General features: G+C 42.0%; 1 protein-coding gene across 1 annotated transcript; it reads right to left on the bottom strand.

Moving 5' to 3' along the window:
• Positions 1-305: 305 nt before the first annotated feature.
• Positions 306-21,419, bottom strand: LOC115790664 (tumor necrosis factor, alpha-induced protein 1 (endothelial)). Its single transcript, XM_030744535.1, is given in 10 exon segments — positions 306-1,049; positions 1,051-1,098; positions 1,101-1,229; positions 3,613-3,808; positions 3,993-4,045; positions 4,593-4,676; positions 5,751-5,897; positions 5,899-5,921; positions 20,208-20,564; positions 21,267-21,419. Coding segments are annotated over 9 exon segments (1,089 nt in total). The 5' UTR covers positions 20,563-20,564; positions 21,267-21,419; the 3' UTR covers positions 306-995.
• Positions 21,420-22,210: the final 791 nt, after the last annotated feature.

Raw genomic sequence — 22,210 nt, 5'->3', positions numbered from 1 at the left:
TTTGCCATGTAGTAATATGATTTTCTAACCGAAAATATTTATTGATCTGGTTGGTCATGTTGGACTGCTATTATTTTTGAACACAGCTGTAAATTTTCTAAGAGCCATTCATATGCATAATGAGTTGCTTCTAAATTTGTTTGTACAAACAAAAAATACCAAGTACAAAAATATTGACACAAATTTGTACGCACATTTTACATACAGCTTTGTTTCAAAGCACTTTTTAACATGTAGAACATTTTAGCTACTATTTTGAGAGGTGTGTTTGTGCAATCTGTGAAAAGCAAGGTCTGCTTCAAAACCTGAAAAAAGGGGAAACAGGTGCAGTGATTTATTGAAATATGCCAACATAAATGGAAAATCTCATCAGTTGGTCTCTGAAGTGAGCCGACTGTGCGCAAGTTCCTGCCAGTCCCTGACAGTTGAGCTCCAAGCATGAACTTTCTAATTACACCTGCCTCCTAAAAACATAAAGACAAACAATTGTAGAATAATAGTAACTTATCTTTACAGTTAGCCAAACACATTATGGAAAATTACATTAAAACACAATAGAGGCAAAGCAACTCCAGTAAATCTAAAACAGATTTCTCATGGGCAAACAAGAGCCTGTAAATGTGTATACAATCTATAAATATGAAACATGTGTTCCTGCTGATACAATGTGCTATGAGTATTCTAACAAATGGTGAATATTAGTGATCATCTTTCTTGTACAAAAATGCACATTTAATTAAAAAAAAAAATACAGGTATTAGGTGTTCACAAGAGCTGCTCTGGATCCTGATAATGTATAAATTATAACAGAGCAGAGAACAATCTACAGTCAAATGTCATGTGTAATTTAATTAAGGCAACTATTTGGACCTCTGCAATTGCAGAATGAAGTAATAAAAGGTTCAAGAAAAAAAGAACATGTGCATTGACAGGACTGCTCGTCATTTAAAAAAAAAAAAAAAAAAAGCTACAGTCTCTCCAGCGATTTGGTGGTCTTAGTGTCCCAGATGCCTGTCATCATATGTGCTATACTTCTTGACATGGATTCTAACGGACACGCTCACGCAGCTCTGGACCTCCGGGGCCCTCCTCTTCCCTCACTGTGAGAGCTGCAGGTTGTTGTATTTCCGACATGTGGCCTCCAACAGGGAGTTATCAGGCAGCGGCATTGTCTCATAAAGCAAGGTCTTCAGAGTCTCCTCGTAGATGCGAGCTTCATGAAATTCCACCTGAGACAATGGGCGATTGAAAATAAATTTATTAGAGATACATGTCTTGTAATTTTGAATTATGAAAGTCTCATCCCGTCACCCACAGGAGCCAAAAGGTCTGCTGCCACACACTACAAGCAGCAGCATGTTGGCAGAAAATCCTTCGGTCCATTGTCCATGACTGAAGGGTCATTGATGAAGAGCCATAACCACTCTGACCCTTCAATGATATTAAATCTGATCAGTATAATTGAAGGGTAAGAATCTAACTGGAGGAACCCAGTAACCAGAAGCCCACTTGTCAAATACATAGAGCTACAGTGTTGTGCAAAAGTTAATTTTCATGATTTTCCTTTATAAATCATTGGTTGTTCAGATCAGCAATCTCAGTTAAATATATCATATAGCAGACGAACACAGTGATATTTGAGAAGTGAAATAATTATTTAAACAAAATTAGGCAGGTGCATAAGTTTGGACACCCCAACAGAAAAATGACATCAATATTTAGTAGATCCTCCTTTTGCAGAAATAACAGCCTCTAAATGCTTCCTATAGCTTCCAATGAGAGTCTGGATTCTGGTTGAAGGTATTTTGGACCACTCTTTTTTACAGTTCAGTCACGTTTGATGGTTTCCGAGCATGGACAGCCCGCTTTAATCACACCACAGATTTTCAATAATATTCAGGTCTGGGGACCGAGATGGCCATTCCAGAAGGCTGTACTTGTTCCTCTGCATGAATGCCTTAGCAGATTTTGAGCAGTGTTTAGGGTCGCTGTCTTGTATCCAGCCCCAGCACAACCTCAACTTTGTTGCTGATTCTTGAACAATGTTCCCAAGAATCTGCTGATTTTGACTGGAATCAATGCGACCCTCAACTTTAACAAGATTCCCAGTACATACACTGGCCACACAGCCCCACAGCATGATGGAACCGCCACCAAATTTTACTGTGGGTAGTAAGTGTTTGTCTTGGAATGCTGTGTTCTATGCATACCGCCCCTTGTTATGTCCAAATAACTCAATCTTAGTTTCATCAGTCCACAGCACATTATTCCAAAATGAAGCTGGTTTGTCCAAATGTGCTTTAGCATACCTCAAGCAACTCTGTGGCGTGTGCGCAGAAAAGGCTTCTTCTGCATTACTCTCCCATACAGCCTCTCCTTGTGCAAAGTGCACTGAATAGTTGAACGATGCACAGTGACACCATCTGCAGCAGGATGATGTTGTAGGTCTTTGGAGCTGCTCTGTGGGATGACTATGACTGTTCTCACCATCCTTCACTCTGCCTATCTGAGGTTTTTCTTGGCCTGCCACTTCGGGCCTTAACTAGAACTGTGCCTGTGCTCTTCCATTTCCTCACTATGTTCCTCACAGTGGAAACTGACAGCTGAAATCTCAGAGAGCTTTTTGTATCATGTACATTGTATATAGTTTTCATGTACATTGTATATAGTGTATATATTTTCATGTACATTGTATATAGTGTTATTATTATTAGTAGTATTAAGGTTAATATTGTTTGTTGATTTTATATATTCTTTCTTAATAGTGTGAATTATTATATCTTTATTTATATTTATAATAACTGCGGCTGCTGTTACACCCAAATTTCCCCTCTGTGGGACAATAAAGGCTGTTTCTTCTTCTTCTTCTTCGTATCGTTCCCCTAAACCAGGGATCCTCAAATCCAGGCCTCGAGGTCCGGTGTCATGCAGCTTTTAGATGTGTCCCTGATCCAACACACCCGATTCAAATGGGTGAATTACCTCCTCAGTATGCAGTCAAGTTCTCCAGAGTCCTGCTAATGACTTCTATATTTGACTCAGGTGTGTTGGATCAGGGATACATCTAAAACCTGCAGGACACCGGACCTTGAGGCCTGGATTTGAGGATCCCTGCCCTAAACCATGATGTTGCACAATCTTTGTTTTCAGCTCATTTGAGAGTTGTTTTGAGGCTCCCGTGTTGCCACTCTGTTCTGAGAAGATGCAAAGATGAGAAACACTTGCAATTGGCCACCTTAACCCTTTCTTATAATTGGATTCACCTGTGTATGTAGGTCAAGGGTCAATGAGCTTACAAAACAAATTTTGTGTTCAAATCAATAAAACAACAAGGGTGCCCAAACTTATGCACCTGCCTAATTTTGTTTAAATAGTTATTGCACACTTTCTGTAAATACTTTAAACTTCATTTCACTTCTCAAATATCACTGTGTTCATCTGCTATATGATATATTTAACTGAAATTGCTGATCCAAACAACCAATGATTTATAAAGGAAAATCATGAAAATTATCAGGGGTGCCCAAACTTTTGCAAACCACTGTATGTATAGGAGACTCCCATTTCTTTTCCTGTTTAAGAAACCCCAGCTGTGATTCCACTGAGCTTCACCTTGGTCTGCTTCTTCTCAGTGGCATATACAATGGCGGTGCAACACACCTCAGCCAGCTTTTGACCCTGGCCGTAAAAGGACCAGCAGCAAATCTCATCACCAATCACATCTTTAATGAAAAGAATGCGGCCGTTGAAGCTGAGAGACAGCCTGTCAAACAGCTCGATGTTCTTCAACAGGTTGTCGTCAGAGTTACTGTTGAGACAAAGACAAGACTTCATTGTATTCTACAATCTGGTCTGGGGCTCATTAAAAGTTTATTAGTTTAAAAAGAATAATCAACATTTTCCCCTCACTGAGTACTTTGAAATAAAGGAAAATAAAACGATCATTTTTGTATTATGAGAAGCAATAAGATCTTTGGAAGAACCTTTCCTACCTTGTGTAGGAGTACTTGTTGTTGCTTCTGTTGTACACCAGCTTCACCACAGGCTACCAAGGGGAATCATGCTGATTAAATGTCTTTCATTGTTTTAATATTCAAGCAGGAACACTATAATAAACATATTTACATTTATATGCCTTCATATAAAAGAGCAGCCTATAAAAAAAGATTTATAGGACATGGGTATTGTTAACCTTTTAATGGTCAAGAGCAGAAGAAGAAGAAGAAGAAGAAGAAGAAGAAGAAGAAACAGCCTTTATTGTCCCACAGAGGGGAAATTTGGGTGTAACAGCAGCCGCAGTTATTATAAATATAAATAAAGATATAATAATTCACAACTACATGGTGTAATGAAGTTTTACTTGCAAGTTTCTGGTTTCAACAATGAAAAGGATCTAACTACAGGGATATTAAAGCTAAAAATCAAAAATACATTGTTTAATAACTTTCAGCTTCACCAATTCCAGATTCTGATGACAAGAGGCCTTTTTCACACACCATCACTGAAACAGGAAAGGTTTGGCTAAAGCTAGTTTGGGATGAATGACTTCCTCATTCTCCACAAGATGAATAATATAGATATTCTGCATGTACCTTGGTAGAAGACTGGATGAGCCTCTCCTCTTCCTTAATGGAGGTGACTACAGGTATAACACATAGGGGTTCCTCTTCATTACCCTGTTAAAAATAATTATAACATTGTTATGTTATTTCCACGGGAAACTGTTAAGATGATAACAGTTTTGATCAGATGGACAACCCTGAGCCACAGATAACTGATTTTATAAAGCTTCAGCAACAACATAAGACAGCACAGGACAAACTGGGGAACAAAAGGTGGTGAATGATACTCAGCTCATTAAAGCAAAACAAGACTTTAACACAACTATCAGAAACTTTCACTGCCAACTCAAACCAAATAAAAGATATACATGGTGAGTGCTTTCAGCTGCTTCCTTGTCACAAGGGGTCGCCACAGAGGATGCTTTTACTGTCACAACCCCAAAGGGGATTTGTTGCTGGAACTGAACCAGCAACCTTTCACTTGCCAAGCAAATGTATACAGTAATCCTACACTTATCGCGGGTGTTACGTTCCAGGACCACCTGCGATAAGTGAAAATCTGTGAAGTAGGGATGCTATATTTATTTTAATACTTATTAGTTTACTTTTAATTACTTATTATACATTATTTTAGTAGTTATATGCTATTTTAAGTTTTTATAAACCCTCCCTACACACTTATACACCAAATATATACATTAACGTACAACACGTACTACGCATGTGAAGAACGAGTACCGCAAAAACCTGCGAAACAGTGAAAATACAGTGATAAATATTTTACACTGATATTGATTGGAAACCCTAGGAACAGTGAGTCCGCGAAAAAGCGAACCGGGAAGTAGCGAGGGATTACTGTAAATCACTAAACTAAAGGCACTCTAAGTGTTTTTAAAACAGACAAATCCTAGAGTGTGATAGATGTAGATGTGAGAATTTTTAAATACCTGGCTCACAGGGCTTAGATCTGTTAATTTGTTTTTAAAAAGGTGAATTTCACAGAAATAGGTATAGTTGAGGAAGTTTTGGGTGTTTTGTGGGGGGATGATGGTTTGTTTGGAATCATGCTAAATATGTTTAGTGCTTGCATCCAATTCAACGTGGTACTCAGTGATCATAATAATAAAACTAGAACTTTCCAAATATAGTTACATCTGCACTGTATGAGTCAGTATGGATATAACTGACCTGCAGGGAGTTTTCACAGAGCTCCACTAGGCCCTGGACAAGGAAATACTTTGCCTCAACCAGCAGCTCCTGGACAGCCTGACGGCCTTTGGGTAAGGCAACTCTACCATCTCGAAGGTAGCACAGGATACTGCCAAAGTGTTTTCCCGCTGCGGTCAATCAGGATCCACCCTGAACAAAATAAATAGCATTGAGAATAAGGAACTACTGTGGCACGTCAAGACTAAACCCAGACTCACAGAAAACAATGTGTCAGCAAACCCCCATCTCTGAGAGGAAACTGTGTGACTCTCCCTGCTGTCAAAATATCTTGTTCATTGGTGGACTGACCTTTGTTATCATGGCCATAGGTGTCTTTAGGTTGTTGACTGTTATCAACTTGTAGTAGACTAAATCTATGTTTCAATTTTTTTTAATCTTTACTTTCAATCAAGTCTGCAGCTGAGAGAATAAACATTCAACTGATCAGGAGCAGGTTATGTTCAGGCATTTCAGTTTCTAATCAGCTTGAAACATCACGATTTCACAGTTTTTTAAATGTATGTTTTTGAAGCATGTCTAAAGTGCAGTACAGATTCACTGCTGAGGAATATGTATATATCTGCAGCTTGTTAAGTCCAACTAATAAAAACCCTGAATGAAGCACAAACTGTGTCTTGCAATGTCACAGGAATGTGTGTGTATTAATTTGGTGATTTAGGACTCTAATCTGCTGCTGAGTCTTTGACACTGCTGGAAACACAGAGCACACACCAAGAATACCCGTTAATCAAATTAAATTCACTTTGATCTGCCGAGAAACTGAAGTGATTTCTATGTCTCCTTTATCAGTCTGTGGGACAGTACCTTAAGTTTAAATGGTTGCATTTTAAAGTTTCAGAGCTCTAATGTTCAGCAGCACTAAGAGTGCACTCACTGATAAAATAATTAACTGGAATAAAAATGTTTATTTTACTGCTCTGTGCACTAAATCACTCGAGAAATATAATTACCCGTCGGGTCCACTCAGCCCATAACAATTGTGATTGGCCTGTTCACTACTGCCAGGTCCTCCCGTGAATTTCTGGCTACTTTTTGCTGCAGTTTTTGAATTATCAGTGAGAGGATAACAATCGGGAATAATAATCAAAGCATCAATATAAGGACTCTCAATTCCTGGAGGGAAATTTCTGAAACTATCAGATGGACATGAAGGAATGAACAAATTGGAAAAAAAAACAAAAAACTAGCGACGACAATTTTTTTTTCAGCCAAAAAAAAAAAAAAAAAAAAAAAAAAAAACCACAAAGAGAGACGACTCGGGTGGAAAAAAAAGACCCAGCATTTTTGTATGACTAACCCTGGCCCTTACCACTACATTGCACCTGAGCAAATGGGTTTGTGTGCATATTCCACAAATGACAGAGAGCCAGGTCCAGAAGTACAAGTAAGTAATATATAGTACCAGTCAAAAGTTTGGACACACCTTCTCATTCAATTTTTCATTTTTGTATTTTTTTTTCCTACATTGTAAATTAAAACTGAAGTCATCCAGACTTTGGAGAAACACATAAGGAAACATGTAGTAAACTTAAAACTGTTAAATCAAATCACCTTGTTAAAATAATGACCTAAGTCATTTTTTGGCAAAACTGATTTTTTTGCCTAAATCCTTTCCTCATGATGCTGCTGACCTCTGGTAAAATCGCCTACCTCCTCAGTTGAACAGATCCTGCAGTTTTACCCATTTAATATAATGGCCTATGTCAGAGTGTGACTTAGCTGTTTTATTTTGCCTAAGTCAAAAGACTATGTGACTTGGACAATTTTACAAGCTTTCAAGATGACAGCTGGCTTCGATAAGAAAAGCCTCTGCCTCGCCACTGATGTTTATTTCCATGATTCTGGTCTCATCCCCATTGTTAAGTGAAGAGATTAACTATAATATAGACTAGTCTATAAATATTGCAAAGTGATAAATCGTTTTATTCAGGTTTTTTTAGTCAGCAAAATAGCTAAATCCATGAAGACTATCTGACTGTAACAAGTGATAGGCTGTTAAATCTTTTCAACCTTTTCAAACAATTTTCATCTACAGGTTTTGCCTCTTTTTTAACTTGATCTAAATAAGAAAAATTTGAAAACTGTATTGTAATCTGATAGCTAGACAATGTGTATAACAAACATCCATCCATTTTCTTCCACTTATCCGGAGCCGGGTCGCGGGGGCAGGAGCCTAAGCAGAGAAGCCCAGGCTTCCCTCTCCCCAGCCACCTCCTCTAGCTCATCCGGGGGACCCCAAGACGTTCCCAGGCCAGCCGAGAGATATAATCTCTCCAGCGTGTCCTGGGTCTGCCGCGGGGCCTCCTCCCGCTGGGACATGCCCGGAACACCTCACCCAAGAGGCAGCCAGGAGGCATCCTAAGCAGATGCCCGAGCCACCTCAACTGGCTCCTTTCGATGTGGAGGAGCAGCGGCTCTACTCTGAGCCCTCCCGGATAGCTGCACTCCTCACCCTATCTCTAAGGGAGAGACCAGCCACCCTTCGAAGGAAACTCATTTCTGCCGCTTGTATTCGCGATCTTATTCTTTCGGTCACTACCCAAAGCTCGTGACCATAGGTGAGGGTAGGAACGTAGATCGACCAGTAAATCGAGAGCTTCGCTTTTACACTAAGCTCCCTCTTCACCACGACAGACCGGTGCAGCGTCCGCATTACTGCAGAAGCAGCCCCGATCCGTCTGTCGATCTCCCGCTCCCTTCTCCCGTCACTCGTGAACAAGACCCCGAGATACTTGAACTCCTCCACTTGGGGCAAGAACTCGTTCCTGAGCCGGAGAGGGTACTCCACCCTTTTCCGGCTGAGGACCATGGCCTCAGACTTAGAGGTGCTGATTCTCATGCCGGCCGCTTCACACTCGGCTGCGAACCGTTTCACTGCGAGCTGGAGGCCACCCCCTGATGAAGCCAACAGGACCGCATCATCTGCAAAGAGCAGAGATGAGACTCTGAGGCCACCAAGGAAGAAGCCTTCCGCCACCTGGCTACGCCTAGAAATTCTGTCCATAAAAGTTATGAACAGAATCGGTGACAAAGGGCAGCCCTGACGGAGTCCAACACCCACAGGAAACGAATCCGACTTATTACCGGCTATACGGACCAAGCTCTCACTGCGGTTGTACAGAGACTGAATGGCCCGCAACAACGGGCCAGACACTCCATACTCCCGCAGGACCTCCCAGAGGATACCCCGAGGGACACGGTCGAATGCTTTCTCCAAGTCCACAAAGCACATGTAGACTGGTTGGGCAAACTCCCATGCGCACTCGAATATCCTTGAGAGGATAAAGAGCTGGTCCAGCGTTCCGCGACCAGGACGAAAACCGCATTGTTCCTCCTGGATCCGAGGTTCGACTAACAGACGGACCCTCCTTTCCAGCACCCTGGCGTAGACCTTTCCGGGGAGGCTGAGGAGTGTGATCCCTCGAAAGTTGGAGCACACCCTCCGGTCTCCCTTCTTAAAGATGGGGACCACGACCCCGGTCTGCCAATCCAGTGGCACTGCCCCAGATCTCCACGCGATATTGCAGAGGCGTGTCAACCAAGACAGCCCTACAACATCCAGAGCCTTCAGGAACTCAGGGCGAATCTCGTCCACCCCAGGGGCCTTGCAACCAAGGAGTTGTTTAACTGACTCAGTGACCTCACCCCCAGTGATGGCCAGGTCATCCCCCTCGTCCCCAGACTCTGCTTCCACTACAGAAGGCGTGTCAGTGGGATTCAGGAGGTCCTCGAAGTATTCCTTCCACTGCCCGACTATAGTCTCAGTTGAGGTCAGCAGCACCCCACCCGCACTATAAACCGTGTGAGTGGAGCACTGCTTTCCCCTCCTGAGTCCCCTGATGGTTTGCCAGAATCGCTTCGATGCCATCCGAAAGTCTTGTTCCATAGCCTCACCGAACTCCTCCCACACCCGAGTTTTTGCGTCGCCGACTGCCCGAGCTGCGTTCCGCTTGGCCTGTCGATACCTGTCAGCTGCCTCCGGAGTCCCACAGGCTAACCAAGCCCGATAGGACTCTTCAGCTTGATGGCTCCCTTCACCTCCGGTGACCACCTTCTGGTTCGGGGGTTACCACCACGACAGGCACCAACCACCTTGCAGCCACCGCTCTGAGCAGCAGCCTCACACATGGAGGTGCGGAACATGGTCCATTCGGACTCAATGTCCTCAGCCTCCCTCGGAATGCTGTCGAAGTTCTGCCGGAGGGGGGAAGTTGAAAATCTCCTGGACTGGGGCTTCTGCCAGGCATTCCCAGTGCACCCTCACAATATGTTTAGGTGCACCAGGTCTGTCCAGCATCTTCCCCCGCCACCTGATCCAGCTCACCACCAGGTGGTGATCAGTTGACAGCTCAGCTCCTCTCTTCACCCGAGTGTCCAAAACATACGGCCGCAGATCTGATGATACGATTACAAAATCGATCATCGACCTGCGACCTAGGGTGTCCTGGTGCAATGTGCACTTATGGACATCCTTATGTTCGAACATGGTGGTTTGTTATGGACAAAACTGTGGTTTGCACAGAAGTCCAATAACAAGACACCCTTCGGGTTCAGATCGGGCAGGCCGTTCCTCCCAATCACACCCCTCCAGGTCTCACTGTCATTGCCCACGTGAGCGTTGAAGTCTCCCAGCAAGACTATGGGGTCACCAGATGGAGCACTCTCCAGCACCCCGCCCAGTGACTCCAAAAAGGGTGTGGTACTCTGAACTGTCATTTCGGCGCATAAGCGCAAAACAACAGTTAGGACCCCGTTCCCCGGCCCGAAGGCGCAGGGAAACTACCCTCTCATCCAACCGGTGAAAACTCCGTCGTACAGGCAGCAAGCCGGGGGATACCAAGATACCCACCCCAGCTCGCCCCGCCTCTCACCGAGGGCAACTCCAGACTGGAACAGAGTCCAGCCCTTCTCCAGGAGACTGGTTCCAGAGCCCAGGCCATGCGTTGAGGTGAGCCCAACTATATCTAGCGGGTATCTCTCAACCTCACGCACTAGCTCAGGCTCCTTCCCCCACCAGAGAGGTGACCATTCCCATGTCCCAATAGCCAGTCTTGATAGCCGGGGATCAGTCCGCCAGGGCCTCCGCCCTCGGCCAAGGGTATAACAAAAAATTATATTATAGTTTTGTGTTTATATTTGATGAATAACTCACAATATTGAACACAATATTATGAAAAAAAAATATTAGTAATTATAACTAGTATTGTAGTATATGTGTTGTGCAGTGTCTAGAGGCAGCTTGTGCATCCTTAGGGGTGCATGTATGCACAATACTTTGGGAACTCCTGATGTAGCTTAATTAGGGGCGTGCGATATATATCACCTACGACAATATCGTAATTGCCGTGTTAACGATGTGCGAGCTGACGTTATTGAGTATGCCAATTAGGAAAAAAAAAAATACAATCAAACGCCACGGCTTCCACGCGTTCGCTACCTTATGCGTTAGTATAGGCTGCTGCTCGTGCACAGTGACTGTCTGTACTTGCGCTAGCATAGCTGCCTAAACACCACACCTAAAGCTGGAAATGAGTGAACACACCGCGCCAGGAAAGGAGGAAATTCAGACATTGCAGCCTCGCAGTCTAGCGTCTTAAATTCCTAGGTGAGGAGGTGGTTTGCAGACATTGAAAGAAAGCGGATAGCTCGACATGATGGAACAGGTTAGTTCCATCATCAGCGAGTATGAGTAATATGAAAAGTTTTGGGAAAACCGCCATCCAAGACAAACCATGACTAGCAGAATAGAGAGGAAAATAATGAATGAATGGATGTTAATATCCTTTAAGTTTAAGTAGGTATGTACAATCACTGGTCCATAGCCCAGCGACATTCTCGGAGCTCACCTGTTTGGAGCCTCGGATAATACGCTGAAAGCGGTCTTGCAAAAAAAAAAAAAAAGCGGGTTTCTGATCAGATGGAAGTGTGTAGTTTCTGTGATTTATTTTGCTATAATGTAGGTGGAAATCCCCCTGGACAGCCTCTTTTTTTTATTTATTTTTTTTTCATTCTCTCAAGTCTTCCGTATTAAGCAATTGCTTTTGACAAACATGGCGACGTTTTCTATTTACATTTGTCATGCCCTGGACACTCTTGTAAAAGAGATTTGATTCTCAATGTGTTTTTTCCTGGTAAAATGAAATTAATAAATAAGTTAATGTCTCAAAAACACTGATTTAAGTCTTAGTATTTACTAGCTTGCACTTCTTGTATGAACACATTTTTAAATAATGCAAAATAGCGTTTATTATCGTTATCGAGAAAATTACAGAAATATCGAGATATTTTTGGTCCAATATCGCACACCCCTAAGCTTAATACAAGTGACACAAGACAATGAATATATTTCAAAATGATCCCACAATATGTGAATATACATCTCAAGGGCTGAATGAGGAGTAAAAGAAGCATCACTGTGAACAACCATCATTGAACAGAGGAGGTGGATTACGTTACCAACTTTCCCTGCTTGCAGTCCTGAGCTCCCTCCCCAGGTGCCTCAACCCACATTCACACCTTGTTCAGGTGACCTCAATAGGTCACATGAAACGGTGGGGCAAAGTCCCAAATTGGTTTTACCCAAAACCCACTGATTGTAATGACCCACACCTCCTTTCACATCTTGGTACATGTATTTATGCACATGAACAATAGTGGGTTACAACTACTTCCAGGGACTACATCCACTGGGGTTTAAATACCTGGGTCTCTCCATCTTTTTGCTTGAGAACTGAAGAAGCCTTTTGGATGAGAGGTAAAATGTCTTGAAGAAACAAAGAGGTCCAGTTGCCCTTTTTGAAGCTCCAGAGACCTGTATGACTGAGAACCTACACAGACAAGGGTTGAAAGTTTTTTGGTAGGCAATGCACTTGACAATTCTTAGGTCAATCAGGCCTCATCCAGTAAAAATCTTAATGAGACAGTCATTGAAGAGAGGAGGCAGGTTGTACCAGGCCAAGAGTCTGTTTCAGATGGAACAGAAATGCCTTAAACTCTCCTGTTGATGATATTCAAGATACCACGCAGACACAACCACATCATGAAGTGGGCAAATCTGATGATGATGATGTGATCTGCAAACCAGATTATACCCCATCCTGTGATGAGTCCTCTGACCCATAAAATAGTAATGGCCTAGTTCTTATATAGTGCTTTTCTACTCTAGCTGAGCAATCAAAGTGTTTTATACAACATAATTGCACTTACCCATTCATACAAGCACTTCCTTCTACAGCTAAAGCCCTTACTAGCTAACATTCACACACACTCATACAGTTGCATTGGAGAGCAACTTGGGGTTCAGTATTTGCCCAAGGATACTTTGGCATACAGACTGGAGCAGCCAGGATGGAACCACCAGCCTTCTGATTACTAGAGGACCTGCTCTACCTCCTGAGTCAGCAGCCACCACCATGAAGACAAAATAAAAGCAGCCTAATCATAGCAATAAATCCATGTGAATGTGCTTAAGCATGATGAGTTCCTGAAACTGAATGCAGGTTAAAGTGAAGGCAAAATCAATTTGGAGCTATCCTGGGAAGCACTGTCACAGAGGACAAAGATGGATAAGAATGTTTCCAAGTGCTCTGCCCATCAAGGAGAGAAAGTTCCAGGATCTCCAGTCAATGAAATATCTCATGCCCATGTTGACTGCCATCACTTCTTTGACAATTTGCCACATCAAAAGGCATCAGTGAAGAACCCGGCAAAGAGTTGGAGGGAGAAGTGAGGAGATGCACATTTCTCCTCATAATTATGTTTGGTTTGTTAGTTATGCTTAATGGTTGACAGAGTTGAACATTTAAAATTGCTTAAGTCGCAAAGGCATGATATTCCTCATTTATTCCTCTTATGGTACATAATGGACAGGCATTGTAATTAGCATGTCAAAAGTCATGTATTGTCATAACCTTTTTGAGTGAAATTATTAATAAATATCATATTTTCAATATTTAGTTCAGTTTTTTGTGTTCCTGAAAACCTGAAAAAATGACTTAGTCCATTATTTTAACAAGGTGACGATATGTTTTTGATTTTAGATTGGCACCTTTTGCTTGATTCCAGCTTTGCACAGTCTTGGCATTCTGTCAATCAGCTTCATGAGGTCATCACCTAAAAATGTTTTTTTCAACAGCCTTGAAGGAGTTCCCAAAGGGGCTGAGACCATGTTGGCTGCTTTGCCTTCCCTCTGAGGTCCACTTCATCCCAAACCATCTCACTTGGGTTTAGATCAGATGATTATGGAAGCCAGGTCATCTGACACTCTATCACCCTCGTTCTTGGTCAAGTAGCCCTTACAGAGCCTGGAGGTGTGCTTGGGGTCATTGTCCTGCTGTAAAACAAATGATGGCCCCACTAAGCACAAACCAGATGGGATGGCATGTTGCTGCACAATGCTGTGGTAGCCATGCTGGTTAAGTGTACCTTGGATTTTGAATAAATCACCAACAGCGTCACCAGCAAAGCACCCCCATACCATCACACTTCCTCCTCCATACTTCACAGTGGGAACTACACATGTAGGACCCATCTGCTCCCCTTTTCTGCGTCTTACAAAGACATCATGTTTGAAACCAAATATCTCAAATTTGGACTCATTGGTGTAAAGAACAAATTGCCACTGGTCTAATGTCCACTTCTTGTGTTCTTTGGCCCAAGCCATTTTATTCCTTATCTGGCTCTTATCTGAGGTGCTGTTAATTTGCGGTTTCTGGTGCTGGTAACTCTGATGTAATTATCCTTTGCGACTTTCAAAGTTCTCGAACTTTTTCGGATTGACTAATCTTCATTTCTTAAAGTAATGATGGACTGTTGTTTGTCTTTACTTAGTTGAGTAGTTCTTGCCATATTATAGATTAGCATATTACTCAAATAGGGCTTTTCACTATATACCAACTCTGTGTCTTTACAACACAAATGATGGTCTCAAACACATTAAGAGGGTAAGAAATTCAAGAAATTAACTTTTGACAGGCACAGCTGTTAAAGCCATTCCAGGTGACTGCCTCATAAAGCTGACTGAGAAAATGCAAGAAGTGAGAGGTACCTACTCTGAAGTATGTAAATCTTAAAACATATTCTGGTTTGTTTAACACTTTTTTTTTAAAACTAAATACTAACTACTAACTAACTAATACTAACTAAATAATTCCACATGTATTTATTCTAGGGGTGGGACTCGATTAAAAAAATAATTTAATTAATTAATTAATTAGGAGCTTTGTAATTAATTAATCAAAATTAATCGCATTTTAATCACATTTTAATATTTAACATGAGAAATATTAATTTAAGTTTGGTTGATGAATGAATCAATATACATAAGCTTAAACTTCAAAATTTTGTTTATTTTCCCACCAGTCTACTACACAGACCAACGAAGGGTGGAAGTACTCCTGTGATAAGCAAACTCCTGAAATTAAAGTTAAGCTTCATAACTGGATAGTTTTATTCAACATTAATGTCTCACTTAATATAGCTGGAAATTAATAATTCGCTCAGCTGTATTCCTTGACATACCTGTCAAGTTTTGTATTTAAAAATACGGGAAATTTTCCGCTGCTGAAAATAGAGGTCACTATATGTGACGTCATCACCTAATTTGCATAATTGTTAATTTGGATGTACTGTAGTTGCAATCGAAAAGTGAAGAAAAAAAACACCTTAAATATGTTTAGAACTACAACTAAACTTTATGAAATAACTTAATAACTTTAATGCTTTGCCTAGACCCACATTACATAGATCAATTTTGTCCCATATTGTTTAATGTTAGAATATCAAATTTAACGAAAACACTGTGAGGTGAGACTGCTACTACATTCAAACCCTCCTCCTTTATCTGGGCCACTGTTGCTGACTTGTATAAGAAAACCCGCTGTCGGCTGTCTCAAAGGTTGATAAAGGCCGAAGCGAGGACCGGGGATGAGAGCGGAGGGAGCGGGGGGGCAGGCTCGGTGTTCAAGTGAGGTTCGGGGGTTTGGAAGGTGGAGACAAAGTGAGGTCTGGGCGATGCCAAGTGTACGAAGGGGGGCCCCAGCCCACACTTTGGAAATCACTGCTGTATATTATGCCAGCCACTTGGTTATGGTGTTCCATGTATGCCGTGCCTGCTAGCATCTTGCATGTGCTGGAATGTCTCAGGGCATCTCTGCACAGCCTGCACCTGGGGTCTTGCCTGGTGTGGTACACCCCAGCCTTTATTGAGCTTGTGCTTAGAGATTGCTCCTGTGCTGCCATGATTAGTGCCTCTGTGTTGTCTGTCAGCACTGGATCCTGATCAGGGAGGCCACTGTGGTCTGCTCTTAGATCTACTAGCCACTGAGTATTGTTATATGTTGCATCCTTCTCCCATAGAAGGCTTTATGTACACAAAACATGGTGACAGCGGAGGATTTCGCTGTCGCTATATCGTTTTATGGGGCAAAAAAAAACCAAAAAAAAAAACGCTAAGTTGGCAAGACTGAAGGCCCTTTCACACCGGATGCGTTGCGTAAAAACGACACGAAATTCCGAATCTTTCGGATGCGAACCTGTCGTGTAACCTATATACACACCGGACGCGTTGCGTTTTTGCGACTAAATCCTCCCTATATAACACACGGTGGAAAAAAAAAATGCAGTCGACATCAAGTGATGATGTAATGGTCCTGATGTTTCTAAACAAGAGAAGGAAGAAAGAGTTTATGGGTTCATCCAACTCATAAGAAAGCAGCAGCAGGGAGAGTTTCATGGTTTGATCCTGGAGCTGAAGCTGCATCACGGATGCTTTCACTCAAATTTCTGGATGTCAGTGGGACAGTTTGAGCTCTTGGCAGAGTTGGGATCACATGTGAGGAGGCAGAGGATAATATCAGAGAGCCGACTGACCCGGAGCAGCATGTAGCTGTGTGTCTGAGGTAAAATATTATGATTTTATTGTTCCCACATCACTGTATATTCAGTACGTCGGTTCGTGTTTTGAGCTATGACCTCGCATGCTGCTAAATGCAGCACTTGATCTGAAATAATAAATGCCGCAAATTCGTCCTGTGAAATGACGCGGTCGGTGTGAACGGCTGCATTAAGAACAGGCGAGTCCGAAAAATATTTTTAACGCACGAAACATTCGCACGGAATTTACGCGTCCGGTGTGAAAGGGCCTTGAGCCTAGCGCGGATTTTTTTACGCTGCTAAACTAAACCGGAAACACGTCACCGAACTCTGTGAAAAGGGCGCACTGAGGTCCAGTTGTTTCAACGGGGTTGTTCCGGCTGTCGGCACTAACCTAGTGATAGTGACAATTCAGTTTGGAGCGGCACAGGAATGCTTTAAAAAAAAAAAAAATGAAAATTGAAAACTGAAAACTGAAAATACGGGAAAATAAAAATACGGGATGACGCCGGGACAGAGGGGTAAAATACGGGAATTTCCCGGCCAAAACGGGAGACTTGATAGGTATGTTCCTTGATGTTTTCATGCTTGTTTTAACAGCTTATTTTGAATAAAGACTTAAAATTAAACCACAAAAAGGAGCAAAATTTCATTCTCCGTTTAACCAGCTGCTTTTCCACAGCTGTGCTTCGCACTCACGGTTGCTAGGCGACATGAGCTACGCAGAGGTGGGGGCAGGCGACGCTGATATGAAGGCTAGCCGCTCACTTCCGGTGTCGTGCCAAAGTAGTTATCCCCGACATAATTTGTATCCCCACCCTCGAGAGCGCGCAGAGGAGGCGGAGCCAGTTGCCATGCCTCAAAGCAAGCTCTTACGTGGTTCTGTAAGCTACTTTTTCATAGTGTGTATTCGCTCCAATAAACCTAAAACGCTGAAAAACAAAAGTATCGTATCGTTTTGTAAGTAAATTGAATGAATTTTAATACAAATTTCAGGACATTGCAGTGTACTACTAGTTTAAACTGCACTACACACACTGTGTTTCTCCGTCTGCCAACATCTGTGCCCCCCTGCTAGATAGTCACCGTGCCTGTGGTAATTTCTGGAGAAAATGTCGAGGTCGTAAACCAGTATAAATATCTGGGAACGACCCTTGACGATAAGCTGACCTTTGAAGCCCACGTAGATTTACTCTGCAAAAAGGCCCATCAGAGGATGCACTTTTATCGGAAGCTCCGTGGATTTTACATTCATGAAAATGTTTTACTTTGTTTTATTGAGTCTGTTCTTACATTTAATCTTATCTGCTGGTTCGGATTTTTAAATGCTAAGAACAGGAATAAGCTGCTAGGAGTTGTAAAGGTGTGTAGAAAAACTGCTGGCACAGCCTTAATCAACCTCGCTGACTTACAAAAGGTGAGGTCAGTGAAAAAGGCCAGACTGATCCTAGCAGACCCACACCACCCACTGCACCAGGAGTTTAAGTTGCTTCCCTCTGGATGCAGATATCAGGTCCAAAGATGCAGGACAAATAGATTAAGAGAATCTTTTTGTTCCATCAGCAATTAGGTTTTTAAATCATTTGTTGTGATTCTATGCATTTTTATGTATGTTTTACGGTATAAATTTAATTTTATCTTTGTTGTACTGCTGGCTGTGGAAATAATTGCCCCCTTGGGGATAATAAAGATCTTTGAATTGAATTGAATTGAATTGCTATAATGCACCCTTATTGTCCTACCATGACTGCTTTTAGTTGATGAATCAAGCAGAGTATGCCTAATAATCTGGGTGATTGATTCATCAACTAAAAGCAGTCATGGTAGGACAATAAGGGTGCATTATAGCAAGGGGGGCACAGATTTTGGCAGAGGGAGACACACAGCCTGATAAAATGTGTATCCCCCTCTAGCTTTTGGTAGGAAAAAGGAATCATTTTGAAAATCACCCAGATTATTAGGCATACTCTGCTTGATTCATCAACTAAAAGCAGTCATGGTAGGACAATAAGGGTGCATTATAGCAATTCAATTCAATTCAATTCAAAGATCTTTATTATCCCCAAGGGGGCAATTATTTCCACAGCCAGCAGTACAACAAAGATAAAATTAAATTTATACCGTAAAACATACATAAAAATGCATAGAATCACAACAAATGATTTAAAAACCTAATTGCTGATGGAACAAAAAGATTCTCTTAATCTATTTGTCCTGCATCTTTGGACCTGATATCTGCATCCAGAGGGAAGCAACTTAAACTCCTGGTGCAGTGGGTGGTGTGGGTCTGCTAGGATCAGTCTGGCCTTTTTCACTGACCTCACCTTTTGTAAGTCAGCGAGGTTGATTAAGGCTGTGCCAGCAGTTTTTCTACACACCTTTACAACTCCTAGCAGCTTATTCCTGTTCTTAGCATTTAAAAATCCGAACCAGCAGATAAGATTAAATGTAAGAACAGACTCAATAAAACAAAAGTAAAACATTTTCATGAATGTAAAATCCACGGAGCTTCCGATAAAAGTGCATCCTCTGATGGGCCTTTTTGCAGAGTAAATCTACGTGGGCTTCAAAGGTCAGCTTATCGTCAAGGGTCGTTCCCAGATATTTATACTGGTTTACGACCTCGACATTTTCTCCAGAAATTACCACAGGCACGGTGACTATCTAGCAGGGGGGCACAGATGTTGGCAGACGGAGAAACACAGTGTGTGTAGTGCAGTTTAAACTAGTAGTACACTGCAATGTCCTGAAATTTGTATTAAAATTCATTCAATTTACTTACAAAACGATACGATACTTTTGTTTTTCAGCGTTTTAGGTTTATTGGAGCGAATACACACTATGAAAAAGTAGCTTACAGAACCACGTAAGAGCTTGCTTTGAGGCATGGCAACTGGCTCCGCCTCCTCTGCGCGCTCTCGAGGGTGGGGATACAAATTATGTCGGGGATAACTACTTTGGCACGACACCGGCCTTTGCGGCCCCTGAATTTGGACATTGTGTGTCGATATAATCTGTATGCCTGGAACTCGTGCACTGAGAAACGTTCCACGTTGCAAAGTGCGAGTAAAATGTGTTAAAATTTTTAATTCGTTAATTTCCCCGTACTTAATTAATCGAAATTAATGCGTTAAAGTCCCACCCTTAATTTATTCATAGATGACTTTAGTGTTAATCTACAATGCAGACACTTTAAATAATTAAAAAAACAAACAAACAAAAAAACACTGTTAGAAGGTGTCCAAACTTTTGAGTTGAACTGTACTTCCCAACATGCCCCCACATTGAAATTTGATTCAAATTTAATGTTAGACTTTGATTCAAAAGATAGAATCATGACTTAAACATATAATAGAACTTTTATAAGCTGTCCAACTTTAAACACAGTGAATATCTGCATGCCACGTAATATGGAGGGGCCCATTTGAGTCCTGTGGGACCTACCTTCTGGGCCCTTGCACCAGCTGCAGCATTTTAAATTACATCTATAGGTCGCATTGTTTTGGGAAACATCTGCAGTGTCTGCAGCTCAGAAATGCTCACCTTCTTTATCTGTGAACACTTCCTTCTTTCCACTGAACATGGCTTTCAGCATGGAGTTTTGCCTGGTCAGCACCTGCAGGGTAGTATAAAACAGTGACCCTCCAACATTGAGCCGGACATACTTGTTGCCCAGGCCCACTGCTCCTCGATGATTGCAGGTCTTGGTCTTGGGACAAGCCAGAGGAGGGGTTGGGCAGCTGGTTTCAGACTTACTGTGGTCCTGGGGTAGGTAGCTGTCCCCAGGCATGTCCCTTTGGAGGTAGATGACCACCCTGCAGACGGAGGTCCGCAGGTCCCCAGCCGTGGTGACCGCTACTGCTGATGAGGCCAACACAACGTTACTGCCCCAGATCATTCCTGAAAAAAACAAGAGTCCCAAATTACACCCAAAAATGTGATCAGGAGTGCTACATTAATAAAATCAAACACCCAGAGCAAGAAGGGAATCTTCTCAATCCAGGTGGAAACCACCTACACTACTGTTATTTTTACCTCAGTTCCCATTACTAAATGGAATGTGGGTGGGCCGGAAAATGAAGAGGTAAAGAGGGGGCACAATTCAAATAATAGTAATAAATGACAAATTTTAAGTGCCATATAAAAAGCTTAAATAGCCCTCAAGAATAATAGAATACTTAAAAATATTAGAATGTTAGCGTCAAATGACCACTAGCTGCAACACTGCACAATGTTAAGTTACTGCCGAGTATTCACTGTATTCTTTAAATGGTAACGCTGATCAGCTTTGGGTCCGTTTTTTCCCACCTAGGTCCTACACAGGTGTGTTTTGCTAACGTTAGCTGCTGTTGACCAGGATGTCAAGACTTCGACCACGAAAAATAGCAAATCCTAGATGTTGAAAATGTATTTGTGAGGACGTGTTGAACCTATTCTGAAACAGTAGAGTCCAAAATAACACAGAGAAAGGCTTTATTTTTGCCGAGTAAAGGTGTGACGCTCAACAAAAGTCACATGATGTCAGACGTGTCAGTGGAAAGCGTAGCGTCGCCCTTTGCTACATCCAACAGTAAAAGTCTACAAACACTGGCATTTACTTACCGACATCCCTGTACTCTATTTATTAGTCGTCAAATAACCGTATGCCAAGAGTACACTGTGTTGCCTAAAAACACAAATCCGCACGACAATCAACGCTTTAACTGTTACAAAAAGAAAGAAAAGTTCAATCTCCACGCCTTCTTCTTCCACTGAGTTAATGCTGGCCTTCAGTTGCAAAACACAATGCTGCTCTCCTCCGTCAGTAACAGGAATTACAAGACAAAGTGCCCTGCTTTCACTGGATATGTGCTATGAGAGCACTTGATTAGCCACTTACAGGTCATAAAATTAGAATATCATGAAAAAGATTATTTATGTGTATATTATATTAATTCATTATACACAGACTGATATATTTCAAATGTTTGTTTCTTTTAATTTTGATGATTATAACTTACACCTAATGAAAACCCCAAATTCAGTACCTCAGAAAATTAGAATATTGTGACAAGGTTCAGTATTGAAGACACCTGGTGCTACACTCCAATCAGCTAATTAACTCAAAACCTGCAAAGGCCTTTAAATGGGCTCAGTCTAGTTCTGTAGGCCGCACAATCATAGGGAAGACTGCTGATTTGACAGTTGTCCGAAAGTCGACCACTGACACCTTGCACAAGGGCAAGACACAAAAGGTCATTGCTAAAGAGGCTGGCTGTTCACAGAGCTCTGTGTCCAAGCACATTAATAGAGAGGCTAAGGGAAGGAAAAGATGTGGTAGGAAAAAGTGTACAAGCAATAAGGATAATCACACCCTGGAGAGGATTGTGAAACAAAAGCCATTCAAAAATGTGGGGGAGATTCACCAAGAGTGGACTGCAGCTGGAGTCAGTGCTTCAACCACCACGCACAGACGTATGCAGACATGGGTATCAGCTGTCACATTCCTTGTGTCAAGCTACTCTTGAACAAGAGTCAGCGTCAGAAGTGTCTCACCTGGGCTAAAG

This window comes from Archocentrus centrarchus, chromosome 13 (assembly GCF_007364275.1).
Source record: "Archocentrus centrarchus isolate MPI-CPG fArcCen1 chromosome 13, fArcCen1, whole genome shotgun sequence".
Lineage (NCBI taxonomy): Eukaryota > Metazoa > Chordata > Actinopteri > Cichliformes > Cichlidae > Archocentrus > Archocentrus centrarchus.
This window is presented reverse-complemented; position numbering and strand designations above follow the sequence as displayed.